The 27,265-nt window shown below is 48.3% G+C and overlaps 2 protein-coding genes across 20 annotated transcripts in view; both read left to right on the top strand.

The window, feature by feature from the left end:
• Positions 1-3,017, top strand: part of ALDH18A1 (aldehyde dehydrogenase 18 family member A1) — an 84,948-nt gene extending 81,931 nt beyond the window's left edge. Inside the window, exons 19-20 of one of the 3 annotated variants that reach the window (XR_004346125.1) lie at positions 58-194; positions 2,369-3,017. Coding sequence is in view for 1 of the 3 variants with exons in the window: in XM_032607735.1 (XP_032463626.1) it covers positions 58-104 (47 nt within the window). In the remaining 2 variants the exon portion in view is untranslated. Of the gene's footprint in view, positions 1-57 lie in introns of all 3 variants that reach the window. The other 2 variants (XR_004346127.1, XM_032607735.1) reach the window with 2 other exon arrangements.
• Positions 3,018-3,772: 755 nt separating this feature from the next.
• Positions 3,773-27,265, top strand: part of SORBS1 (sorbin and SH3 domain containing 1) — a 242,855-nt gene continuing 219,362 nt past the window's right edge. For 9 of the 17 annotated variants that reach the window (XM_032607716.1, XM_032607726.1, XM_032607725.1 and 6 more), the window contains exon 1: positions 3,775-3,866. The gene's annotated coding sequence lies outside the window, so the exon portion shown is untranslated. Of the gene's footprint in view, positions 3,867-27,265 lie in introns of all 17 variants that reach the window. The other 8 variants (XM_032607708.1, XM_032607683.1, XM_032607709.1 and 5 more) reach the window with 7 other exon arrangements.

Here is a 27,265-nt window from a genome sequence, read left to right as displayed (position 1 = left end):
TAACCACTATACTTCCTGCCATCTCTAGATCATCTTGTTTCTTTCCCTCTCTCCCAGGGTGTGTGACGCTGAAGATGGAGGAAAGGCTGACGACTCTGGACTGACATCTACAAAATCCTGCTTGATCCTCTCCCAATCCCTCACACTTAATGGCCTGCTTGAAGGATGCTTCCTACAGCACGTTTATGACCCTGGTTTGTGTTCTTGTTTTGCGCCTGATATTTTAATTTCTTGGTTTGTGCCTGATATTTTAATTTATCTCCAACAGTGGAAGGACTGCTGGGAATAATCTGATGCACAAGAAGAGAAAACCAGGAGTTACTAGTAAGATTAAATTAAATGTAAGCACATTTTTAACAGTGTGTAAAGCATAGTGCTAAGCACTGTTTGAGATGAGCAGACACAAGCCAGGACATCATGGAATTTACAATCTGGTGGGGAGAGAGGATAAGGAATAAGACTACATACATATATACATGAGTTCATGCCAAATATGGTGAATTCCACGAGAAAGGAATAAATGAAGTGCTGTAGGGCTAGAAAGCAGGGAGTGCTCCCATTTCCCTGGGGAGCCAGGAACGAGGCCATATGATATAAGAGAATGGCTGAGATGAGAGTAGAAAGCCCCGAGGTTTACTCCAGGCTTGGTCACTGATATACTATTGTACTAATAAGGACTTGGTATTTCTCCTCCCCAGGACAGGCCACATAATTTATAGGACTCAGTACCAAATGAAAATGTGGGGTCCCTTGTTCAAAAATGAAGAATTTCAAGATGGCGAGAGCAAAGCAATACCCAAGTGTGGGACTCTTCTTAGTACGCCCATGAAGCGGAACTTCCCTGAGCTTCTGCTACCCCAGGGGTTACCTTTGGGAGGTGGGGAGGCAGGTCTTACCAGCACCTAGCACATGGCCTGCTACTCAGATGAATCATGAATGACTGGTGACAACAGTGAGTTGACATGAGTACACATGATGATTTCTTGGGGCACTTTCAGTGTTAAAATGTTATTAGACCATGATTCTGAACACTTCTTGAAGGAGACATTTGAGATGAATCTTGAAGGATAGTAGGATTTTTCTTTCCCTTTATCTTCCCTGTTTCCCTTCCCTTCTGTCCTTTCAGTATTTTCCCATTTATCTCATAAACCCTAATGACATACAGACTGGAACCAGCAGAGGAGTGCAACATTTGAGGGATGACTCAAAGACTGAGGCCTCATTAAAGATTTCCCCAGGCAGTTTCCCACTTACAAGGGAAGACCTTGCCAAGAGATCAAATCTCCACAAGTAGAGTCTGGTTTTTCATTTTAAGATTATTTTGTTTTATTTTCATTGAACAATTTGATAGATGTTTATGATGAAAAGAATCAGAAAAATATAGATGAGGGAAAAATACTCATAATCCCACAAGAAATAGTTCTAATGAGATTGCAGTGCAAAACTAGTTTTCAACCTACTTTTCTATTCAGGAATATGTTATGAGCATATTTTTGTGTTAATGAGTCAGTATACTTTTTCATTTTTCATGGCTGTATGATATTCTTTCTTATGGTTGTACTGTAATTTTCTTAACTAATCCATTCAAACTGAACATTTGGATTGTTTTTTATTTTTATTTATTTATTTTTTTTGCTATTCTAAGTGGTGTTATCCTGAATTTGCTGGGTAGGCAATTTACTTAGTTACTCCAGCAGTTATTTTCCTCTTCTGTGGATAAACTCAAGATAACAGTAGCATTTCTTCCTGGGGTTGCTGTGTGGTATTGGTCAGTTAATGCATGTATGAACGGACAGTTATGGTCAGTTAATATTAAACTGGTCAGTTTATGCTCTTAGCATAAATGCATTATACTGCACAGTGGACTAGACATGCAGTCAGCCCTCCCTAAACGCAGGTTTCACACCTGCAGATTCAACCCAATCAAATGTGATCAAATTTTCTTCACAGTTGGTTGAATCCGCAGATGTGAAATGCACCGATTTTGGGGGGCCGACTGTATTCCTTGTACTACTCCATTTTAAATAAGGGACTTGAGCATCCACAGTTTTTGGTATCCATGGGGTCTCCTGGAACAAATCCCCCACAGATACTGAGGGACAAGTGCATTAGCCGTTTCATTACTTTACAGGCCCAGGAGGAACTGCCTCCCTTAGATTGTGGTGGAAGTTAATAGTAGAGCCTGCAAAGCCGGACTTCTAGTCTAGTGTTCTTTGCAAAATAGCAAGATGAGGTGCAAGCTGGGGGACACCTGGTCTGGGGGCTCCCTAGATTGAATAGCTTTCTAGTAGTTTCTTGTCTCTTCAGTTGTAGAATAAGTTCCCAGGTGGCTAGGAGACTTCTAATTTTTTTTTTTTTCTTTACACAGCAGGGGATAGCAGGTGCTCAGCAAAGACTTGACACTGTTCCTTGACATCCAAGAACCTTAGCAGATGTGTTTCCCATCAGCCTGTGCAGTCATCAAAGCCTTTCTTTCCCTTGCACACACAGCCTGTTACACAGCCTGTTAACTGGGAAGTGCCCTGGCTGAAGATTCTTGCCAAGGGCAGCTGACAAAAATCAGTTCTGTTCAGCCCAAAGGATGATTGCCCCACCTTCAGGGATGCCCCAGGGATGTGGGAAGCTAGGCGTGGAGGGAGCATGTTCCAGGCCGGTTACTTGCTGGAGGTGACCTTGGGCAAGAAGTTTCCCCTCTCTGCGTTCTGTTTTCTTTTTGTAACACTGAGGCGGACTGGAGGAGGTCAGGATGGTATCACAGTGGTTACCTCTGAACCCATCTAGCAAAGTACTCTTCTCCCCACTTGCGCATGACCCTGTTTTGTTTTATTCACCCTATTTTGCACATTGCAGATGATCTTGTTTGTTTATTCACTCGTTTATTTGCCTGTCTCCCTCACTAAAATGGAAGCTTCATGAGCGGAGGGGTCTTGTCTGTTGTATTTTCGGCAGTAACCCCAGGGCCTAGTATATGCCTGCCATAGAGCCACTGAATAAAAATATTACATGAATGAAATCTCAGAGCCTGGGTTCAAATGCTGATTGCACCGGTTTCTGTGTGACTTAGACCAAGCCGCTTAAACCATTTCAGTTTTCCCACTTGAAAAATATGGATTAGTAATAGTGACTATCTTAAAAGACTATGAGGATCAAAAGAGAGAAAAACTACTAAGTTTTAAGCATACTGGCTGACATACAGTATAATAATGATAGTAGCAAACATTTATATAGTGCGACGGCCAGGCACTGATCTAAACGGTTTACATACGTTAACTATATTAATCTTCTCTGTGTCCTGTCCTGCGAAATAGGTACTGGTTATTATACCATTTTAAAGATGAGCAAACTGGGGCACAGGAGTTGAGTAAGTTATATGTACTCAAGACAGGTTAGCTGTTTTTTTTATGCCTAAGATTCCTTCCCAGCTCCCCGTGGGCGACCCCTCAGAAAGATCAGAGGGCGCCCCGGGCCAGCCTCCCGCCCAGCCCGAGGCCGGCCGGGTCAGAAAGGGTTACTGGGACCGCGCGCACGTTCTCGACGGGAGATCCGCGGGCCCGCGCGCCGGGCTCACAACGCTGCGGGTGGAGCGGCGGGGCGCCTCGTCGCCTCCCATTGGCGCACACGCCCCTTCCTGTCACTGCCGGGTCCGGCACCGCCCCCTAGTACCGCCCACCTCCCAGGAGCCGCCGGAGTGGACGGTTCCAGACGCATGCTAATGAGGGGGCGGCCGCCGCAGCCCATTGGCCGGCCGCGGAGTGTCGGTGAAGTCAGCGCCGAGTCCCAGAAAAACAGAGCGGGGCCAACTGCAGAGTGTAGTGCGAGTTGGGCAGGACGCGCGCAGCCGGCCCGCCCGCCCGGAGACCCGCAAGGTAAGCCCGCGCCAGCGGCCCCTCAGCCCGCGCTCGCCTGATTGTCAGCTCCGGCGCCGGGGGCGTGCGCCGGCCCGGCCCCCGCGGGCGGCGCCTTTGTTCCACGCTCTGAGGAGGCGCGTTTAAAGGGCCAGCTGTTGGAAGGACTTGAGGGACCCCCTCCCCCAGAGCATCCCCCGTGGTCAAGGGGAACACCGTGGTCCCCCTCGGCGGAACCCTCCTTCCTGCCTGCTTGGTGGATCCCCAGTCTTTAAGGGAAAGTTCCCCAGGGTGCGGGGGTTTTGGAGGATCCCAGGTTTTTGTCTTTTTTATTTTTTGTTTGTTTTTATTGGTGGGTGGGGGTACGTGCGATTATGGCCTCTGCTAGGAGAGAATGTCCGCCTGCTTCAGGCTGGCTGCAATATGGGTGGGTGGAGGAGACATCAAAGCCCGCGTGGGTTTGCGCTGTAAAGTGAAACTACCGAGGAGAGGCTCCTCTGCAGTAGCCAGAGGAGGAAGGAGGGAGCGAGCGTCAGGATGGAGGCATCTCAGGTGTGTTCATTCATCAGCATCCCTCTGGAGGAGAGGAAGGCGGGAGGGCAGCACGGACTACCGGTCTGGCCTAGGACCCGCCAGAATGAGCGGGTACGTTTGTGTGTGTGTCCGTGTCCGGGGACGCCGGTGCCTGCTCATCTGCCCATGCTCCTTCATCCCTCAGTGACTGGCAGCTTCTTGCTAGCCAGCTCCTCACCGAGATGAACAGAAAGCAACTCCTTTCTCCGAATTCCCCGAGCATCCCCGGCTCTCCTCTGGCTTCTTTCCGAGGTGGCTTCCTTGATAAGCGCTAGCGCCATTCAAGATAGAGGGGGAAAGAGGCTTGAAATCATTACGTTTTATTCACAGGGGAATGTGCTGTCGAATTCTGCATCCCAGTGCATCCGCTGTCGTAAGATGGCTTTGAAATTCACCAGTGCATGCTTTCTTCAGGCAGACAGAATTTATTATGCTATTACATTGCTACATAAAAGCAGAAAGGATCCCACTGAGCGTTGCTCGTTTTATCCAGACCCTGGATTTTCCCAGCATGTTCTGGCTGAGCCTTTGGATTTTTTGTTTTAAACTGAGCGCTGGGATACCCCTCCTGTCACAGGGCCGACCTGCTGAAATCGCCGGAATTGATTTCACCGTCAATAGGAGGGAGGTTCATTTAGAGATATCATGGAGCCTGTCTGGCATGTCAGGCCTCTGACATCGCCCCCACCCCCCACCCCTTGCGCCCTTTTTCTCTCCTAAGTGAAGGCCAGGGAGGGCTTGTCTCCATGCCCCCCTCCTTGGTTTGTGAGCTTCTCTAGATTCAGTTTTGTGTTTTTGATTGGAAAGGTGGCTGGGTTGTGATTCAAGAGAATGGAGTGGATTAAGAGTGGGGTGGGCAGCAGATGGGGACAGCAGCCTCAATGACAGAAAACATATGCTGGACATTTGGGGACTCCAGATCTCCAGCCCTTAGAGACAGGTGAGGTTGATGGGTGTGTGTGGAGCGAGAGGGGTGTGTGTGTGTGTGTGTGTGTGTGTGTGTGTGTGTGTGTGTGTGTTGGCTGTGAGGGAGCGGTGGAGAGGAAGATGCTGCCAGCAATTTTCTGCCCCACCCTCTTGATGCTGCCTTAAATAGCTCCTTGCCATCCAAGCTCTGATGTTTCAGGCTCTTGGCCTGAGGGGAGGGGAGGGGAGGAGAGGGTTGGTCTTTGGGTACCTCTGCCCTGGGCACTGTTAGAGTGCATGGTTAGGAAAGGGTTAGTTCTCTAGGGGTTGTAGAGAGCTCATTTCTCTGCTGGAGGGCGCTGAGTTGAACTAGCTCGGGTGACTTCCCCGCAGGGTATTAGCAACTGAAAAGAAATGCTTTCTTCCCCATAGGGCGAAGAGCTGGGAGGGGATTGTCACCGTCCGTCCGTTTGACATTCACCTGCTGTTGGCCCTTTCCTCCCGTTACCTCCTGCTTTCTTTTATTCTAGTTGGCGAGTTTCTGTGAACTTTTCCGAAGGTACCGGGAATAATGGGAGGTGAGGTAGGAGTTGTGGGAAAGGACTAGCAGTTGCTTCTTACTGGCAGAACAAAGAACTGTGCCGCTCTCCGCTTCTCCCCTCTCCAAAATACAGTCCCATATAGATAGCAGTCTGGGGTTTTCTTTGCCGAGAATGAATGGGCAGGGTTCAGGAAGGAGAGCTTGTATTAGGCAGCATTAGTAGTCATCTGGCCGTCCAAACTTAGCTCTGGCCCCTCCCCTGGACTTGGAAGTAGATTTGCTGTAGAGGGCACTCCCTGGTAATTTGGGATTTAATCTGTCTCTTGAAAAAGGAAACGGATGGTATCACAAAGCTTTGGTGGAGGTCCTCTGGACCAAAAGCAGGTCAACTGGCTTTGATCCAGGCTCCAACCTGCTTTGGGCTTTGGGCTAGTGGCTTCTGCTCTCTGGGCCTGTGTCCTTGTTGGGAAAGTGGAGGGCTTTGGGGTAGATTGTTTTCCAGGGTTCCCGACAGCATTACTGTTCTTAGATTCACAAGACAGTTTGTGATGGCATTTCTAGATTCTTTGCTAAGCTGATGTTAAATTCACAGTATTACTCGATGGCACGAAAGAAACATTCCAGGACTCAGCCTTCTGTTGGATTCAGATGCATCTGTTCCTTGATTAGTGTGATTGGTAAGGTTTTGCTGTATCTAAATAATTTAGAGCTAGAACAGCCCAGAGTGAGACACAGCCCCTCAGTGTGGGTGGTTGGTTGGGGAGACCAGGTGGGGTGACAATGCTGAGGAAAGGGAGTTTCTATAATTCATTCTCTCTCCCTGTGTATGTTTAACTCACTGATTTATTTATGGTTGTACAGGTGAATGTTTAGATATTAGAACCTAAGAGTTGGAAGAGACCTCTGTGATTGCCAGGTTCAGCCCCCCTCACTGAGGAATTTGAGGAGTTGGGTGGCTCAGCCATTTGTTCAAGGTCACACAGCTAGCAAGATGCAGAGCTGGGCAAAAATCCCAGGTGGATAGATTTTAGGTCTTGTGTTCTAGATACACCTCTTTTTTTTTTTTTTTTTGCGGTACGCGGGCCTCTCACCGTTGCGGCCTCTCCCGTTGCGGAGCACAGGCTCCGGACGCGCAGGCTCAGTGGCCATGGCTCACAGGCCCAGCCGCTCCGCGGCATGTGGGATCTTCCTGGACCGGGGCACAAACCCGTGTCCCCTGCATCGGCAGGCGGACTGTCAACCACTGCGCCACCAGGGAAGCCCCTAGATACACCTCTTAAGTCCCCTCTTCCTCTGAGAGAAATGATACTAAGATGCGGTAGAGAAAAGCAAGGAGAAATTAGGGGCAGTAGAAGGGAGAGGTTGGGGAAACAGACCAGGTAGGAGGTTGGGGGCAGGTCAGATGAGGAAGGGGAAAACAGACACCAGGCTTGGAGGAAAAAGGGATGGAGCTGGAGGGGGGAGGCTTTATCAGCTGTGAAATAGCAGATTTCTACAGCCCTTAGAGTGAAGTAAGTAAGGAGAGGCTTGGCTTAGACACGGGTTGGGGTAGGTGAACAGAGTCCAGGCCAGGGTTGGGACTGACTTGGAGTCTCTTGGGATCTCTCTGTTGACCCTCAGATTGCAGTGTGTGGTGGAGGCTGATTTAGTTTCAGGGCCAACTCAGGCCTTTGGAGCCAGTGGGGCAGGCAGAACTTGAACACGTGGAAAGTCAGATGTGCCGGGAGTGATGCTGGAGAATGCTGAGGTGGGAACCCATTCTGCTGAAGTTCCAGTTTTGTTTTTTTTTTTTAAATTTAAAACTAAAAAAATTTTTCCATGGAATTTGTTTTTCAACTCAAACAGCATTTTCTCCACTGACTCTCATTGGTGCTTTGTACATTTTATGAGATAGCGATTTGTGTGATAGTGTCTCTTGTACTTCCTTTTCAGAGGAGATATTGGAGGTGACTGATTTACTGAACCGTAGCTCATATGGAGGGAGCTTCCGGCCTATGACCTGAGCTAAGCCTCAGAATGTTTAGATGAGCAGTTAAAGAGCTGTGAACAGTGGTTAACCACATTAGTAACCATTCAAAGGCAAGGATAAAAGGTGATAATGCTTTGAAGTCTATAGCCCAAGCCTACAGCTGGCCATGTACAGTGTAATTTACTTTGGCCTAGGAAGTCTTCCTGTGGATCCTTTAGTTGTTCCCTCTTTTTGTGTATGGTTACTCATGTCTGTCTGTCTGTCCCTGTATCTTGCTGTCTTTCATCCTTCTTTTCCCACACCCCCTGCTCTACCTTTCTTTTTCTCTCCTACTATTATACCTTTTTCTTTGACCTCCTCCTCCATCTTTTATTTACTGTCAATAACATAGCTCTGTAGTGTATTTTAATATATTTATTGTGTTATTAAAGTCTCATCCTCTCTGTTCTTAATTTGAAATCAGTTGAGTTCACTTTTTTGAATATGTGTATATGTGTTTTACACACAAAAAACAAACAAACCAAACCCAATTAAATTGCTTTTTACTTCTGTGTGGCCTTCCATTGATTTTTTTTTTCCTCTGCTCCTCTTCTGTGGTCAGTAGTGGCTCTTTACAGAAAAAAAAATTTCCCAGCTCACTGTCACGTGGATATTATTGTTTTTATAACAAAAACAGCTACAACAATAGAAAAAGTTTCCCCCTTGTTTGTGGACACAAGGGACACCCTCTCCCAAGAGATGTGCCCTATTTCTTGACTTCCTTCCATGGAAAGAGTGTCTGCAGCATATTCTCTAACAGGGGCCTGTACTGTAAGGGGTTGGAGGTGCTGTTGGGGGAACTGAGGTTTTATCAGTGATCCTGGTAATGCTTAGAGTGTGGGTGGGAGGGAGACAAGAGAGGACATGTAGGAAAAGTTCAGTGTGGTGGTTTTTCTTTATTTCCCCAGGCAGATCTAACTCATCCGGCAGTAGTAGGACCCAGACCCCTTTGGAAAAGAATGAGATGCTTCTCAACTTTCCCATTCGTGTTGGGACCCAAGGGACATCTTGTGTGACACAGGGAGTGTAGGCAGCCACTGACAGGTTGCTGTTATGAAGTCCCGGGTGCTTTGATGGATGCATGCTATGGTGTTTTAACCTTTCTTCTGACTCTTATTAATTATAGAGAAGACTGAGTCTTGATGCTCAGTGGTCAGCAGATAGTTTAGTGTCCAAAGTGGGCCTCTCAAACAAGAAGTTGCCTTGAAGTCTCCAGTTTTTATGTTAAAAATTCACGTGAGGGGACTTCCTTGGTGGTCCAGTGGGTAAAACTCTGTGCTCCCTATTGCAGGGGGCCTGGGTTCAATCCCTCGTCGGGAAGCCAGATCCCACATGCCTCAACCAAGACCCAGTGCAGCCAAAATAAATAAATATTTTAAAAAAAATTCATGTGAGTTTTGTATTCTGTAATACATCTGTTCTGGTTTTAGTATAAAAGTATTTAAAATGCTTTACTGTTGACTACAGTTGATGGTCCAGGAAAATGCTGTGTTTGTCTGGGGTCTTTGCTTGTCCATGCCCGCCCTAAATATGCACAACAGGTCCCGGACTCCCTGCCCTAAATATGCACAGCGGGTCCTGGACCCCAGCCAGAGAAGCCAGCAGTGGGGCAGGTGTCACACCTGTGGTGCTGGGATCTGCCCACTCACGCTTTCCTGCTGACTCTGCCAGACCCACTGATGTCCCGTCATTCAGAACTCTTACACGTCCCCCTGGTCTCTGTCCACTCCCCGGAAGGCCTGTTTCTCCTCTGCCCGGCTGACTTCTACTCCTTTCAGACGCCTTCATGTCTCAAAGAGGTGTTTTCTTCCTGTGTTTGCCTTTCAGCAGTAGCTGTTTCCCTGTCTTCTCTACCAGATTGTGAGATCTGGCAAGAGAGAATTTGTTTCAGCTCTTTTTTTTTTTTTTTTTTTTGCGGTACCCGGGCCTCTCACTGTTGTGGCCTCTCCCGTTGTGGAGCACAGGCTCCGGACGCGCAGGCTCAGTGGCCATGACTCACGGGCGCAGCCGCTCCGCGGCATGTGGGATCTTCCCGGACCAGGGCACGAACCCGTGTCCCCTGCATTGGCAGGCGGACTCTCAACCACTGCGCCACCAGGGAAGCCCATATATATATATATAGTTTTAAAAGTCAAATAACACCGCAAGCCTTATAAAGAAAGCTGTGTCAGCTCTTCTCATCCTGGTGATCCACTCCCCAGGGTTAGTCACGGAACACGATTTTCTGTTGCTGCAGGAACAAATTACCACCAATGTAGTAGCTTTAAGCAGCACAAATTTAAATTACAGTTCTGTGGGTTAGAAGTCTGAAAAGGGTCTCACTGGGCTAAAATCAAGATGGTAGCAGGGCTGCATTCTCTTCCTTGCGTCTTCCACTTTCTGGAGGCTGCCTGCATTCCTTGGCTCATGAACCCCTTCCAACATCTTCAAAGCCGGCAATGGCCGGTTGAGTCCTCCCATGCATCACTGACCTTCTACCATAGCCACATCTTCCTGACTCCCTTCTCCGTCCCTCTTCCACTTTTAAGGACCCTTGTGATTACTTTGGGCTCACCTGGATAATCTAGGATAATCTACCTGTTTTAAGTCCATTTGATTAGCAACCTTAATTCCCCTTTGCCATGTACCATGCTTATGGGTTCGGGGATTAGGGTATGGGCATCTTCATCTTTGAGGGACCATTATTCTGTCTACCATAGTCACTTCCAACCCTTTTAGCTGTTTCTCTTGATATGGCTATTGTCGTGCTATGGACTAGAGGAGCCCTTATTCCCCTCTTCACTCCTCCTCTCCTCACATACTTCCCTTCCTTCACGTCCTCCCAGTGTGGTTATGTCACGGTTTTTGGTTGCGATAGTCAATACTTATATTATTTTGACTGTGTAAATAGTGTTCATGGCTGAGCCTTATAGTTGTACTGTAATGAAATTTCCTTTCTTGTATGTCTCTTTTTTTATTTTTTTGAGTTAATAATTGCTTTTTTTTTCCTATTTAGTTTCCTTTGTACTTATTACTAATTCCCAGTGTTTCTGACGGCATTTAAAAATATCTCTGTTTTATAACACAAGTTCCTTTTTATTTCACTACAGTCTTTTTGTCCTTGGAGACCTCCCTCCCAGAGGCCTCCATCCCTCACCTTTATTCCCTGTTGATGGACCTCTAGGCCTGGGGCATGACTCATCATGGGGATTCCCTCACCTTGCTCTGGGTTGGATCCTCTGTTTCCTATTTCTTGATTTATTCCTCAGGAGTTTCTGAGAGAGGGTCTGTACAACTTGATCACCTCACATTTGCATGTCTGAACTGTTCTTATTCTATTATACATTCACACTTGATTGGTGGTTTGATTTGTCTAGAGTTTTAGATTGAAAGCCGTTTTCCCTTAGTTTTGAAGGCATTGCTCCGCTGTCTTCTAGGTTCCAATATTGATGTCAGAATTTGGATGCTATTCTGATTCTTGATCATTTACGGGTAACCTGCATTTTTCTTGCAGAAAGTTTTAGGATCCTCTTTCTTTCCCTGTATTTGGATTGTTCTTGCTTTAAAAATTATCATGCTGGCTCCTTGGTGTGCTCTTTTGATCTGAAGACTCAAATTCTTCAGTTTGGGGACATTTTCTTATATTTTTCTCAGTTAATTTCATTTTCTCCCCTTTTCTTGTGTTTTGTCTTTGGAACTCCTATTACCTGGATGTTGGACATCCTGGGTCGTTTGTAATTTTAAAATCTTTTATTGTTTTCCATTTTGCTTTACTTTCTATTATTATAAATTTATTTATTTAATTTATTTTTGGCTGTGTTGGGTCTTTGTTGCTGTGTGTGGGCTTTCTCTAGTTGTGGAGAGCAGGGGCCACTCCTCATTGCGGTGCGCAGGCTTCTCATTGCTGTGGCTTCTTTTGCTGCGGAGCACGGGCTCCAGGCGCGCGGGCCTCAGTAGTTGCAGCACTTGAGTTCAGTAGCTGTGGATCACGGGCTCTAGAGCACAGGCTCAGTAGTTGTGGCGCACGGGCTTAGTTGCTCTGTGGCATGTGGGATCCACCCAGACCAGGGCTCGAACCCTGGTCCCCTGCATTGGCAGGTGGATTCTGAACCACTGCGCCACCAGGGAAGCCCTTGTTTTACTTTTGAGAGACGTCTTCAGCTTTATCATGAATAACCCTTTTGAATTTATGCTTTCATGGTTTTGCTTGAAACATTTTTGCGTGTTTTACTTTCTAGAATTTGCTAGTTCTCTGAAGGCTCATTTTTCTTTTTTTGTGTTGAATAGCATCTTGTTCTTGCTTCACGGATGCAGTAAACTCACTTATATGTGTTGTATTTTGTTTTTTGGTGTTTTTCTGCTTCCCCTGCATTGTCCTTGTTTCCTCCAAGTCCCTTTTTTCTGCTTCTTTTGGTTACTGTATTTCCCATTGGAACCATCCTTCCATGCATGCTGATCCTTAACTGTCCATTTCTATTTTAAGAGTGGAGACCAAAATGCTGATTGGGCACCTGTGCAGCAAGAAAGGGGCTTGTGAACCTCGTGGTACAGCGATTCATTAGAGAACCTCCCTTTCTTCCACTGGGGACACCTAGAAATCAGTGCGTATAGATCTTTTCTCTGGGAATGTTGGGTTTTCCTGGAGAGGAGTGTGCCTGGGGGTGTAATAGCCTGTTTGTTGCTCCTCCTGGGAGCCTTGATGGGGAAGGAGGCTGGGTACCCTGTCTGGTATGCAGATTTTCACTCAGTCCATCTGTTTTCAGAAAGTTGCCCCCCCACCACCTCCCTCAGCTGTGTCTCTCCCTCAACTGTGTCTGAATCCAGAGAGTCTCTGGTGTAGTTGCCTAGACAGTGAACCTCCACCTCTTGCCGGCTGAGGGAGGGAGGTCACCAGACTGAGCAGATTGCAGGAGAGACCCTGGCATCTTTTTGCTCCTTTCGCCAACTTTCTGCAGGCTCCCCTCTTTCTAGTCCCGTCCTGCTTCTCCCCTCGCAGTCCTTGGTGCCCCCCATTCCTGAGCCTTCTCCTGTTCCTGTGACATAAGTCACCATTTGTTCAGTGGTTTTTCTCCCCTACTTGCACTCAGCAGAACAGATGAAGCAGAAACCCGAATCAGCGACCGCATGGCAATCGGCTCTGTCTCTTCCAGAATTCTGTTAACATATCTCATCAGCCATCGTCTCCTTTCCATTAAAAAACAGATCCCTCTGCTGCCTTTCCGCGGGGTTCTGGGAGAGAGCAGAGATAAATGTGGCTGTTCTGATCTGACCAGAAGTTCGTTTCATCTCTTTATCCAAGCCTTTAAACAGGTGCCTGATATATAGTATATTCCCAAGAAATGTTTGTTAAATGATTGGACGCATGTTTCTAAGATGGTATACATACAGTAGGTCCTCAGATTTTCAAGAATCCCCAACATACAGCTGTCCAGAAATAAATCTATTGTTTATTCTGAGATGGATGTAATAACAAGCAGTGGGCAGACCCTGCCACTCTCCCCCTGAAGGGTCGGATAAGAAGTGCCATTAGATGGATTATAGACTGTTGGGCTGGTAAGTGATGAGATCCAGGTGCCACCTCCAGCCCCATCACTAACAACTTGGGTCACCTTGAGAAGTCACTTAACCCATCTGAGTTGTGGTTTCCTCAGCCTTTAAAGGGGCTGTTCGTCAAGATTTGATTCATTTCACTGCCCTGAGCGCCTGCTGTGTGCAAGGCGCGGCGCAGGGTCCCTCCGGGTATCTCTTTAGTTCAGTATTTTGTACATGTGTCTGTTATGGCATGTGTCACACTGAGTTGACGGTGTTTGGTTTATATGTCTTTCTCCTGATCGTACTTCAGTAACTTGCACGGGGTAATACTCTGCAGATTGCACCTCTTACCCTTTCTAGATATGGGCCCCTGGTGAAGGCTTACATTATAGCTGTCTTTCTATCTCCTGGGTCTGCCACAGTCCTCAGCTCATAGGAGATGTATGGAAACTTAGATTTTTGCACTTAGAAAGAATACATCAAGGAGACATGAAAACGTGAGTTGCTCTGCCAGGATCCCCAAACCTTGCTTGGAGAATAGGGCCTCGCTCGTTGGGAGTCTAGCTGTATATGCCGCGGCTCACTTATGGAGGTGCAGAGGGGGGACTGAATACATTAAGTCAGCGGAGATAGCAGTCCTGGGCCACAGCCCTGACACTGGAGGATTGTTCCCCACACACAGATCTCAGTCATGTAGTTGTTTAACCAGCCTTACAGTGAGCTAGGATTGGACTCATTATACTAAGAAAGTGACTTACAGATATAATCCTGTATTTAGAAACGTTTAAGTGCGGGGACTTCCCTGGTGGTCCAGTGGTTAAGACTTCACCTTCCAATGCAGGGGTTTGGGTTCAATCCCTGGTTGAGGAGCTAAGATCCCTTATGCCTAAAAACCAAAACATAAAAGAGAAACAATATTGTAACAAATTCAATAAAAGACTTTTTAGACAAATGGTCCACGTTAAAAAAAATCTTAAAAAAATGTTTAAGGGGGCTTCCCTGGTGGCACAGTGGTTGAGAGTCCGCCTGCCGATGCAGGGGACACGGGTTCGTGCCCCGGTCTGGCAAGTTCCCACATGCCGCGGAACGGCTGGGCCCATGAGCCATGGCCGCTGAGCCTGCGTGTCCGGAGCCTGTGCTCCACAACGGGAGAGGCCGCGACAGTGAGAGGCCCGCATACCGCAAAAAAGGAAAAAAAAATGTTTAAGGGCTGTTTCATAACTTATTTTGTTTTTCCCAGACCTGTGAGCTAGCGTGCCAGGACAAGTAAGTAGAAATTTCAGGGAGATAGTTTAGCTCCGTAGAACTTTTAGAAGATTTGTCTCCATAGCTTTTCATCTTGAGAGGTGCTCCCTCTCTTACTGCTTTGGGAGGCCTGAGCTCCTGGGCAAGCTGAGGTTAGATGTCCACTGGGCAGGGAACCTGAAGAATCAATGCTTGGGTGTCAATGAAGTCATATTAGAGCACCTGAAAAGTCCTTTGCTTTTGATTTGTTCAACAAATAGTTAACTGAGCTCCTCCATCCATAGTCTGGGGTCTATGCTGGGCTCTGCGAATACAGCAGTGAGAGAAGTGGCACCTGCCATCCTGGAATTTATAGACTAGAGTTGAACTTTCCAGTATGGTAGCCACTAGCCACATGTGACTATGTAAGTTTAAATTAATTAAAGTGAAATACAGTTTAAAATTCAGTTTCTCGGTCATGCTAGCCACATTTCAAGTGCTCCATAGCTACGTGACACTAGCAGCTGCCCCATGGACAGCACAGAGAGAGAACCTTTCCATCACCTCAGGATGTTCTCTTAGGAGACGCTGGACGACAGAGCTAAGAGTCTCTGTTTCTAGACCAGGCGTCCGTGATCAGCCTTGTTTCACAGTCGAGGCAGCTGAGGCACAGAAAAGCCATTTGTTTAAGGTCATGTGGCTGGATGGGCCTGAGCTGGGAGCAGATCTCTTACCTTGGCGCTCAGCTCTTCTCTCTCGGAAGTGAGGTCGGGGAGCAGAGTGACGAGGCGTGTGATCTCTGCGCGCAGGCGGCTTGGGCCCCCATCCTGGCTCTGCCGCTCCCTCAGGCACGTTTCTAGTCTGTACCTCAGTTGCCTCACCTATAAAATGGAGAAAACAGTAGTGCCTACATCACAGGACTGTGTAAGTCTTTAGAGCTGTGCCTGACCCATAGTAATCACTCAGTAATGCTGGTTGCTGTATTGAGAATGAGAAGGGGACCGAAGTTATTGGCAGAGTCAAGGGGGCGTTTGCAAACAGGAGACCATGGAGTGGAAAAAACATTGGCAGGCAAAGCTGTGTTTGTAGAGCTGACTGACCACCTGGGGAGGGACACATAACTGAGTACGTCTAAGCCAGGGGCTGCTTTGGTCACGTGAGCCGATGTGAAAATGCCAGTGTGTTCCTGAAGCCGTCCCAGCTCCAGTACTGGTGACTGGTACTCGGAACAAGAATCCTTTTGATGTCTCCTTCCTCCTGGTCTGCCTTTACCCACAGCTGTTTCTCTGGTCCCCAAACATTCCTCCCCTCTCCCCCCATCCCTGACATTTCCACCTTGGAAGGATGAGGTCAGAGATGTTTGCCATTACCCCTGTGGAGCAGAGGGATGTGCCAGAGAAGTGCAGCCGAGAGAAGGGATCCTGGTCTTTTCTTAGCGGTTTCTATCCCTTGGTGATTTGCATTCCCACCATCGCTCAGTCCTGCAAGCAGGTCCATGTAATGTAGCTTCGTGTTCCAGAGGTGCCCATTTTGCTGGGTGAAGAGAAAGAGAGCTCTGCTGTCAGCCCCAGGGACGGGATGGTGCCCCATTTGGGAGGTGAATCCCTGCCTGCACGTGGAACTTTTGTTTAAGAAGTGCTTCAATAACCACAGTCTCATTTCACTTGTTAAACAAATGCTGGTGAGCAATGTAGACATAGGCCCCGCCCTCCTGGGGTTTATTTCCTCATTAACACCCAGAGGGCTGGGCTCTTCCCTGGCAGGCGTTCAAGTTTGTTTTGGGTTTTGAGTAGGAAGGTTATAGTGTGACAAAGTATGTGGGGCGTGGGGGTAGTGAGGACACGCTAGACATGCATAACCCGTGTGGCAGGTAGTAGAGAAAGGCCAGCGGTGGACCTGAGAAGTCATGCGTGTAGTAATGATCGACACAGGAATGACCTGTGAGCAGTCTGTTCCTGGCAACCTGGATTCTGAACGTGCCGTAAAAGTACTGCCTGAGTTCTAATACCAATGAGCAGGAATACTGACTACTGTACCTTAACCTATACCTTGTTCTGCCGATCTCATTCCCATTTGGGCCTTGACTTTTCAGCATCGTGGGGATGTTCTAGCTCATGGCAGTTGTAACAGAAATGGGTGGGGACGCGGAAACTCATTACTCATTTATATCATGCCTTATACATTGATCATTACTCATTTGTATCATGCCTTATACATCGATTATTAACACCTGCCCGCAGGCCCACCTATGAGCTTGGTCTCCCAGCATGAAGGGTCACTAGGACATACCGTGTGAAATGCTAATAGTCACTGCCAATCCCTGGAATGTGTATGGAACCTGGAGGCTGTGGACGTGAGCAGTTCCCTTGTCTGATGTGTAAATAAATAGACAGTTCATTTGCAGGTTGTTCTCCACTCAGAGTTGGTCTTTAGTCAGTGCAGATCCAGTGTTGGGTGACTGTTTCCCACGAACACAGAATGATGGTCAGGGGTTGTAGCTGCTGAAAACAAATTAACGGGAGAGAAAATGGGAACATTTTCATGGTACGTCGCTATTAGGGGGTCTTTGCAAGGCTGCTCTAGCATACATACTGCTGACCCGTCTGTGCTTGGGCCTCTCTTTATAGACAGTACGCACAGCAGGCAGGATCTGGAAAGCAAGGATGAGGTAAGAAAGGCTGGAATTGGATTGGGGAGCTATGAGTTGCTGCCCCAGTGGCTCGGGCAGTGGGCTTGAGAGCGGTCCAGGTATCTCGAGGGAGAAGTCAAGAGAAAAGTAGGAGCTGGGCTGCTTTAGGCAGGACAGAATGAATCAGGCTCCAGAGAAAGCAAAATTCCAACAGGGACAGAAAATAGAGTAGCTGGAGAAAGCTGGGACTTGAGGGAGCCCAGGGCCTCCGCAGGGTTTTGTGGTGGTTTCTGAAGATGAGGCTGCCAGGCCTGTGAGCCTGGGCCAAGATGGTCTCAGGCCTTTTAGGACTATTTCACTTTTGCTTTGTGGGGCCTTTAGTTGGACGTGGGGCATTAGTGAGCCAGTGCCGGCAGGTGTGAGGGGGCGAGGACCCCGTTAGGAACTGGGAAATGTTAGTCATGCCTGGGCACTGACAGAAGATACGGCTCCTCTTCGAGACAGCTGCTGCCACAGGAGGCTCCACAGCCCGCCAGCCTGCGTTACAACCCACAGTCTTGGTTTTGTCTTTAATTATTAAAGTCATGGGCTATTTAAACACGCACCTGAAGCATCATTGTAAATAATTTTCCCTTCTTGGGGTCAGAAGAGCTCCAGTAGGGAAGAGGTTTGGTGGCTGTGGTTCTGGAGTGTCCAGGTTGCTCTCGCAAGGAACATACACCTGGGCAACCAGAGCACCCAGAGGATGCCCTTGACCGTGGGTACACGCACCTCCTTGGACTGTCTTGCAGATTGGCGTTTATTTTGCATAAATCCTTAGTTCAAGGAGTATAGGGTTTTCCTTCTATTGTAGGCAAGGAAGAAGCCATGCTGTTAGAAGATGTAAAATATTTAACACTCTCTTTAAAAAATTAAACTGCCCAGGAGCCTTTGATTGGTGGTGCCCATGGCAACATGCATGGTTTTCAGGAGTGTCTTCCTGTGGCTTTTGGGCTCCTAAGAAGCAGAGGAGGGGTGGGGGAGTTGCGGAGAGGCGGTGCGGGGAGCCTGCCACTGGCAGGACTGGCTGGGAGGCAAGAGAGCCCATCTGCTTTGCTTGGCTCAGTGGCTGGGCATGTAGCAGGGCTGAGTGACCCCTTCAGAGGCAGGAACTGGGGGGCAGTCCGTTTTGATAAGTAGAGAGGAGTAAAGGGGAGGAGAGGAACTTGGAGCTTGTTCATTCATTTTGTTTTACCGGCCTCTGTTAGTCCGTGACACTTAGGCTTCTCTGTCCAGCCTCAGGACTTCCGTCCATGCAGTTTCCTTAGCCTGGAGTTGCTCTTTTCTCCCTCACCTAGCTAGCTCTGCTCATCCTTCAGGCCTCAGCCGAAGCAGCATATTCCTGGGGAAGCCTCCTTGGACCCCCCAGAGCAGATTAAACCCCCGTGTTTGAGGCTGTCCTGATTCATTGGTTTTGGACAGAGCATCCCGCACAGCGTTTGTGTCAGCCACTTTGTTACACTTGTTTGGCCAGTCCTGTTTGTCTGCCTACCCAACAGTCTGTAGGATCCATGAGGCAAGCAGCCAGGCATTCTATGCCCAGTGCCTACCTAGCATGTGCCTGGCCCACAGGAGGTGCTCCCTGTGTGTGGAGCAAATGAATTCATTTACTAAGTTTTCAGGTCTGTCCCAGATTCTGGGAATACAGAGGGAATCAAACTCCTTCTGTCCTCACAGAATTCCTGGCCTAGAGCGGTGGGTGAGTTCTCAAGGTCGCTATTGACAGGCCGAGAGAAAACATTATCAGTTAAAGTTCTATTTATTCTTTAACTCAAATAGAAAAAAGATGTAGCTTTCCTATTTATATTGATAGTAGTCCAGATTTTATCATTATCAGTAAATACGCTCAAAGCGATTTTACTAATGGGAAGGTATGATCAAAAAGTTTGGTGACCACTGGTCTGAAGGGAGAGATAGGCACGTGGAAGAGTTTTTATGCCAAAGCGTGATGAGCGGTAAGTTAGGGCAAGTACAGGGGGCAGTGGGGGCCACACAGGAGGGGAGCTAGACCCAGCCCGGAGGGGGGCGTTCCTGCTGAAGGCAGGGTGGCGTGAGAAGGGCAGAGGCTTCAATAAGGCTGGAGTATAAGACAGGAGGAGGGCCTGCTGGATGCCCCTCCTGGTGTCGGGGGGGATTGAGAATTGGGAATACCAAAGTGGATGAGACGGGGCCCCTGTCTGCAGGGTGGACACAGTCTAGTGGGGTCTCCTACTAGAACTGTGCAAATGTGCCTTAGGAGAGAGAGAGTACCTGGAATTCAGAAGAGGGCGGGTATTTTGCTTAGGAGGGCTCAGGCCTAGTTATGCTTCCAAAAATCTCCCATGCCAAAGGTCACACAGCCCCCTTCTCTTCATTGCAGGAGGGGAAGGGGAGAGAGCTGGGGACTGATTTCCAGCCTCTTTCAGAACCCCTGTCAGGGTTTGGCTTCTCCATGACATTCTCCTTCATCTACCCGGGGAGATTTTTACCTTAATGTGATTTAGACACCCCAGCCCCACCCGCCGTGGGCTATATTTTCTGGGTTAAAAAGTTGTATATGGGGCTTCCCTGGTGGCGCAGTGGTTGAGAGTCCGCCTGCCGATGCAGGGGACACGGGTTCGTGCCCCGGTCCGGGAAGATCCCACGTGCCGTGGAGCAGCTGGGCCCGTGAGCCATGGCCGCTGAGCCTTTGCGTCTGGAGCCTGTGCTCCGCAACGGGAGAGGCCACAACAGTGAGAGGCCCATGTACCGCCAAACAAACAAACAAAAAGTTGTATATGAACAAGAAAATGGCTCATGGTATATGTGAGTATGCATATTTGATGTGTTCACTTAGCTGTGTAATCCTACACGTTTCTTTCTTTTTAAGTCCCAGGGCTTGAAGTAATTATGTAATTGGAATCTACATAGTGTGGCTAGATAAGGTGTAATTAAAGAGGAAAGCCTAATTTTGGAAGAATGATAAGAGGTCATTTGACTCATTCTGGGCCCAAATCCAATCTTGGGAGAACAGTAAGAGGTCACTTGGATGAATGGAGCTTGAGGCCACCCAGGAGCCCAGACTGGCCTGCTGGACAGATTATGCTTCTGTTCCCTGTGAAAGCTGTTCACTGAGCATCTTCTTGGTATGGGTATCGTATGGGGCCCAGCCAGGAGTAAGGAAGAGAAGGTCTGGATCTTAGGGAGGCCACGGGGTGGGGGGAGTGGCACATGGGCTCGAGGACAACTAGGAGATCCTAAGGTGAAGATAGGAAGACTCCTGGGGGTGGAGGGGGAAGGTGGATAGGGGAGGGAGTCACAGAGCAGGTGTCTCAGCAGTGCCTTGAAGGGTAAGGAGGGTTTCAAGAGCGAGGACAAGGACTTTCTGGCACCTTAGAGGCACTCGGATAATGTTTGTGGAGTGAATGCCAGGCTGAGGCTGGAGCTGGAAGGAATGTGGCCAGGTTGTTGGGTGGCTGTTTGTGGTTTGGTGAGGAGATAAAGCTCAGATAGCTCAGAAGCGTGGTGACAACAGGGGCCAGGAGGATGCCGGCCTGAGGCCCTCAAGTCTGGAGAGGGGGGCTTGAAGGGCAACAGGATAGGGAGAAAGCCGGGGAGGGAAGACTTGCCAAGGAGGGAAGTGATATGGGCCAGAGTCTGGGGAGAGAGCTGAGAGGAGAACATCCAGGAGAGAGGGTTAGGGGCGTGTAGGGGAGCAGGGTAAGGCCAGGTGGGCCGGAGCTGGTGAAGGCTGTGCCTGTAGGGCAGGAGAGGTTTGATCCAGTGGGACAGAGGAGCCGTGGCAGGTTGTTGAATGGGAGAGTGGCGTGAAAAAGGCTTGCTGTCCTTTTCCCAAGGTGATAGGGACCAGACAGTGGCCCCTTATCACTGAAGAGTTACTGGTCTTGGTGATAAGAAGGAGACACGAGGCAAGGGGAGAGGTGTAGGTGACTGTGGGCTTCCCCGCCTGGGAGGATGGTGATGCTTGGGACAGCAGGGGACCTGGCTGGTGAGAAGGAGGGTGTGGGCAGAGGCTTCATGTGTCTAGAGAGCCCAGAGACCCCTGTTCTAACCCAGCCCTGATTCTGAACTAGCTGAGAGATCTTGGGCCAATTCCCCGATCTCCTGTGCTTTTTTTTTTGGTCAGTAGGCACCTCTACCCTGCGGTTCCAGCTCATCTCAGACAGCAGAGTCATTTCAGTCCTAGGGTTTGGACAAGGGGAAGGGTCTGGTCTGGAGATCTGTGAATTTGTGAGGCCGCCCCACAGAGAAGAGAGAAGAAACCACAGGTTTTTGTCTTCCTGGAGTGGGCAGCGGGAGTGGGGGAGGGGCTCTGGGTGACCAGGTTGGATGAGAAGTTGTGGGGAGAAGACTATCCAGACACACCCTGCCCTCTCAGGGTGCTTATGAGACTCTGACATAAGGAGTGTATAATGGCCAAGCCTGGACAGTGTTGAGGTCACCGCTCCATTCTGGGGTGGAGCAGGGGAGGGGTTAATCGTCCTGGATTCACAAAAAGGAAATTCTCTGGGCAGGGAACTGGTTGTTCGTGAACTCCTGCCCCTCCTTCTCTCCACCTGCCCCTCCCATCCCACTCCCCAGGCCAGCCTTTGGGAGACCCTGGCCTTGGACCTTTAGGAACAGAGTCTGTGCAGAGAAGCCTTCCTGACAGAGGAGGGCTTGGACAGAGCCTTGGGAAAGGAGAGAAGGAAGGACTTTCCAGAAGAGGAGAATGACTTGGAGTTACAGTATAACACTTCAGATGGAGAGTCCAGAAAGGAAGGCACATGTTTTGTTTTGTTTTTTTTAAAATAAATTTATTCATATATTTATGTTTGGCTGCTTGGGTCTTCGTTGCTGCACGTGGTGCGTGCGCGGGCTTCTTATTGCGGTGGCTTCTCTTGCTGTGGAGCACGGGCTGTAGGTGCGTGGGCTTCAGTAGTTGTGGCACACGGGCTCAGTAGTTGTGGCTCACAGTCTCTAGAGCGCAGGCTCAGTAGTTGTGGTGGCATGTGGGATCTTCCCAGACCAGGGCTCGAACCCGTGTCCCCTGCATCGGCAGGCGGATTCTTAACCACTGCGCCACCAGCGAAGCCCCAGGCACATGTTTTTTGAATACCTAGTGTGTACACCAGCTCTGTGCCGGTGGTTTCATGATCTTTGTCTCATAATCTTTACATCATTTCTGCCTCTATTATCCCATTTTACAGATAAGGCAACAGGATTAGAGAGATAACTAATTTGCCTAAGGTCTCAGCAGCGCAGGGTTTCACTTCACTCGGGCCTCTGATTCCAATGGCAACAGAGACCCATTTCTGTATTCTGCAGATACTATGTTCTACTGGCTCTCAGGGCAATGTAGGGAAAAAGGGGAATGATTTGTCTTTATGACCCTTATAGTTAAGCACTTACTTAAAGTGTGGTCCAGCTGCCCTCTGTGCTGCAGCATTCCAGTACAGCACAGTGTCTTGGAGCTCATCAGGGTCTCAATCCCTCATTTTACAGATTAGGAAACTGAGGCCCCGAAAGTGAAGGGATATGCCAAGGTCAGGGGCAGAATGGTGATGAGAACTAGAATCTGGAGACTTTGAGATTTTTATGGCTCTTTTAAAGCCTCCCTGTGGAAAAGTTTGTTTTTAGACAACAATGGAAGCCTTTGTCTGGAGAGCTGGTCTGGGTAGGGTTGGAGCTGAAAGGTTGTGTGTGTGTGTGTGTGTGTGTGTGTGTGCATGTATGTGTTTTCTTTCCCTCACTTTAACCTCAGATGCCTTTGAACCTGCAGGAAAGATTCCTTAAGACCAAAGGTTGAGACCAAAGGCATTTAACAGGTGGAAAGGGCATAGGAAGGAGGGGGAAGATGAGAAGCCACAGAAATAGAAAACTAAACTCTAGGCTTGGCTAAAAGGAATGTTCCAGGCCTGTAAATAATCACTAACATTTATTGAATCCTCACTGTGTCAGGCAACCTTTACGCATCATTTTATGTAACTGCCATGGCCTCCCCATGAGATAGGTGCTGTTTTATTGTTCCCATTTTACAGGTGAAGGAACTGAGGCTTAAAGAGGCTAAGTGACCTACCTCACGTTGTAGAGTTAGTAAGAGGTAGAGCCAGGACTCCAACCATGATCCTTCTGATCAAAAGCTCTGCCTTTAACCCCTAAGGTGTTTTATAGGACTGGGAGCTCCAGATGCCTTGAGCATTTGGGGATGTATAGAATAGCACATTTTGGCGGGGGGTCGCCCTTTAGCCATGGTTCTCAGCCGAGGCAGTTTTACCCCTACAGAACATTTGGCAATGTCTGGAGTTATTTTGCTTGTTACAGTGTAGGGGGTGCCACTGGCATCTGGTGGGTGGAGGCCAGCCTGCTCCTGCACATCTGACAATGCAGGACAACCCCACAACCAAGCGTTATCCCACGCCAGATGTCAGTGGGCTGAGGTTGAGAACCCCTGACCTTGTACCTTCACCTCAGGCACAGGGCTAGTGGAAAGCCATCTGGAAAGCCCACCTGAAGAACTTGAGTTGTTCCCTTACCTCCAGGGACTTGTGTTGTACCTTAATGGATGTTTGCAGTTTGGATTCCTCACTGACTGAGCCCCGAGGGGCCGGCGTGGTGGGTGCAGGCCTTGAGGAAACATTCCAGCAAGGCTGACAGGCCAGGGTGGCCCAGGGCTGCGGATGAGCCGTGGCAGGTGAGAGGTGGGTGGGGTCCAGTCCGGGCCGCTGAGAACCCATTCAGCTGTTTCTCTGGGTGTAATTGAAATAAGAACTCAGATCCAGCTAATTGTCTATTTTTTCCTTCATAAAATGCTTTTATTAAATTATTGCTACGACTACTCGCCATCGATATGTCTGAGAAAGGGGTGCACGTGTTGCAGGTGCACTTGGATGTGACCGTGCTGCTTGCCAGACTCCTTTGTTACTAGTTACTGTTTAATCTAACTCTCGTCTGCCCAGGGCCACTTAGGGCAGAACTGCAAACACATCTGGGAAAGACCAGGGACCCATGACCTTTACTTAAGCTTCTCTGAGCAGTTTTATCTGCACATCGCTGGACTTGGGTGAGTCAGTTAACCTCTGGAGAAACAGTGGAGTATTGAACCAGGGTGACCTTAGCTCCCTTGCAGTATCAGTGTGGAATGAGAGGCACAGCTGTCGGATGTGGGGTGTTTCTCTAAGGTTGGTGGAAATTCAGGTTTCCCTTTGATCCCATACAGATTCGTGGAGAACTTGGAACTCCTTGTTAGGAAACTGTCTCCAGACTAAATAAGTAAACTTCTTTAATATTAATTCTTTACTCAGCAAATGTTTGTTGAGTGCCTGCTGTATCTAGGGGTGTGTGATGGGTCCAGCAGGGCTCTAAGATGGGTCTCTTGGGCATAGCCTTCAAGGAGCCCACAGCCTTGTGGGGCTGTAGGTGTGTCTATACAAAACCTTAACAGGGTGGCCTCCAGCGTATTGCCCGGTGTCCATCCTTGGTACCTGCTATCACAATTGTGTACACACATACACACACACACACCAAAGTTCCATAAGAGGTGGAATTTTTTCAGTCTTCTTCACTATGTGCCTAACACACAATGAGCAGTCAGTAAATATTTGTTGAATGAATGCAGTAAAGAATGGCACCATTTGACTTGGACTTTGGAGGAAGTGTAGGAGTTAGACCTTCATAGATGGGGCTCTGGCCAGGGGTGGGGTAGAGCAGGGGAAGAAACGGTGTGAGCAAATGCACAGGGATAGCAAAGCCCAGGGCATGCTGGGTAACTGCAGGTCCTTTGGGATTGGACCATGCAGGATGCAGAAAGACTGGAAAGATGAGTTGAGGCCAGAGGGTGGGGAGTCTTGAATTCAAGCTTATTTATCCTATAGTTGATGACCTCACCTTCCAGTTTCCCAGGGTGGCTTTGCCTGTTGCCCCAGTGTGATTATTAATAGAGCCCCCTTTCACTCTCAAGTGTCCCTGTCTGGATGATAGTCATACGGTCCTGGTATCCTAAAGGCTGTGGGGAGCCCTGGGTGGGACGCGTTCAGGCGGGCCTTGGGGAGGTCAGTGCCCATGGTACTTGGTGGAGCCTGGAGGCTGGGGAAGAGACACCTCGAGTCCAGGTAGTTTAGGCCTGAGCCTGAGGAGTTGTGGTGACACCTGAAAGGAGGAGATGGTTACAAAAGAGACGAAAAGCCGAAGTGACACCACACATGGTCCCTAAGATTACTCCAAAGTGGCTCTTCCAAAGGTAGACCTGCATCCTGGATAAGCGGTTTTCTAACCGGAAGTTAGGACTGGTAAGAAAATCTACGTTGCGCCCGTTTCCTGAGCAATTAAAAGTCAGAGAAACTTCTTCCCAGCCTCTAAAACATTCTGGTGCAACAGACTGGTATTCACAGCATTGTTCCTTGGAATTTAAAATAGGTTATGAATGTGCCTGATGTCAGGGAAGATAAATCTGTGAGGAGGACTGTAGTCAATACATTTCCTTTTTAAGTAGAAACAACATAAAGAGCTTAATTCAGTCCCAAATCAATCTCACTTTGTTGCCATGATTGTGTAAAACCTGAACTGCTTTATGTCTGTCACACTGTTTATATTCCCCCAGTGTTCCCCATCTCAGCTGGCCTCACAAGGAGTCAAAGCCTTTTTAGGCCATGCGTGGCTCTCTTCTCTCAGGGTTGTTTTCTTGTCTGCTGCAAGATGGTTGTGCTGTGAGCAATGACTTCCTTTAATCTCTAGGGGTGCTTTACAGGGTGGCTGTTCGATGGTGCCCCCGCATGAGCTTCCTTTGTCCAAGAGACTTGGAAGGCTAAATTCTTTGGCCTTTTTCCCCCCCTTAAAAAGGTGATTACATTTTAAAATGGTTGCTGTATACACATGGTTCAGAAATCAAAACACTGTGAAAATGTGTGCATTGAAAATTTTCATTCTCACCCCTGCCGTGTCCACTTCCCTTCCTCCCCCAACCTGGTCCCCACTGAATATACATTCCAGTTGCCCACGACAGTCCTAGTTTGTGTTCTCTGTCCCAGTGAATTATCAGTAACACCTTCTTTCATGCTCAAAAGTATCCCAGTTTACATGATAAATGATTTATTCCCCTAAAGATTAGATTCCCCTAAAGATTATTATTTCTTTTTAGTCTCTTATGTAGTCCTTCCAATATTTCTATATGCAGATAGATACATAACGGAGGTGATATACATTGCCTTTGTCACTTAACAGTATGTCCTGGAAAACTCCTTATCAGTAGAAATGGAGTTTCCTCATTCTGTTAAACTTTGGATTGGAGTCTTTGGATAGGAGTGTTTGTAGAGACTGGTAGGCAGTGACCTTTCCCTTGGTTTATCAATTTAACTGCTGTTTAAGAGTTGCTTCTGTTTACCTAGGGAGAAACAAAAGCCTGTGGGAAATGAAGCCAGCTTCCTTCACTAGGAAAGCCAGTTCCGTAGTAAACTCATCCAGGAAGCATTTCTTAAGCACCAGCTTTATGCCTAAGATGGTGTTAGGCACTTTGGATGAAATGGGTCCTCCCTTCATCTCCAGTTGCCTAAATGCTTCAAGATCCAGCTCACATACCTCAGCCCCTCATGAATCCTTCCCTGATTCCCTGGCCGGAACTCTTTGGCATCCCTGTGCCTCCGCTTACCCATCCATTGTCCGTTCACCCATCCATCTATCCATCCATCCATCCATTTATCCATTTCGTGAAGCAGCCTTTACCGAGTGCTTCCTTGTGCCAGGACCTGTGCTAGAGATGAACCAGATGATGAGTCCCTTGTTGTCGGAGACAGAGAGAGACAGATGAATGAACAGGCGATTACAGTTCAGTGTCGTAGCTGCAGATCACAGCAGCATCATTGCTCAGCTTGTGGGGAAGCACAGGGAGACGGATGCCTGTTTCCTGTTGAGCGTGGGGGAGTTGGGGAGGCTTTCTGAAGACACTTCCCCTAATGGGACTTGCTTTTTACTTTCTACTGTAAGTATTTGCCTTATCTTCACTGGTACACTGAGGTCCTTCATGTTCTCCTCAGCTC

The sequence above is a fragment of the Phocoena sinus genome, chromosome 16, assembly GCF_008692025.1.
Source record: "Phocoena sinus isolate mPhoSin1 chromosome 16, mPhoSin1.pri, whole genome shotgun sequence".
Lineage (NCBI taxonomy): Eukaryota > Metazoa > Chordata > Mammalia > Artiodactyla > Phocoenidae > Phocoena > Phocoena sinus.
Note: the sequence above shows the minus strand (reverse complement) of the source record. Positions and strands in the feature narration are given on the sequence as shown.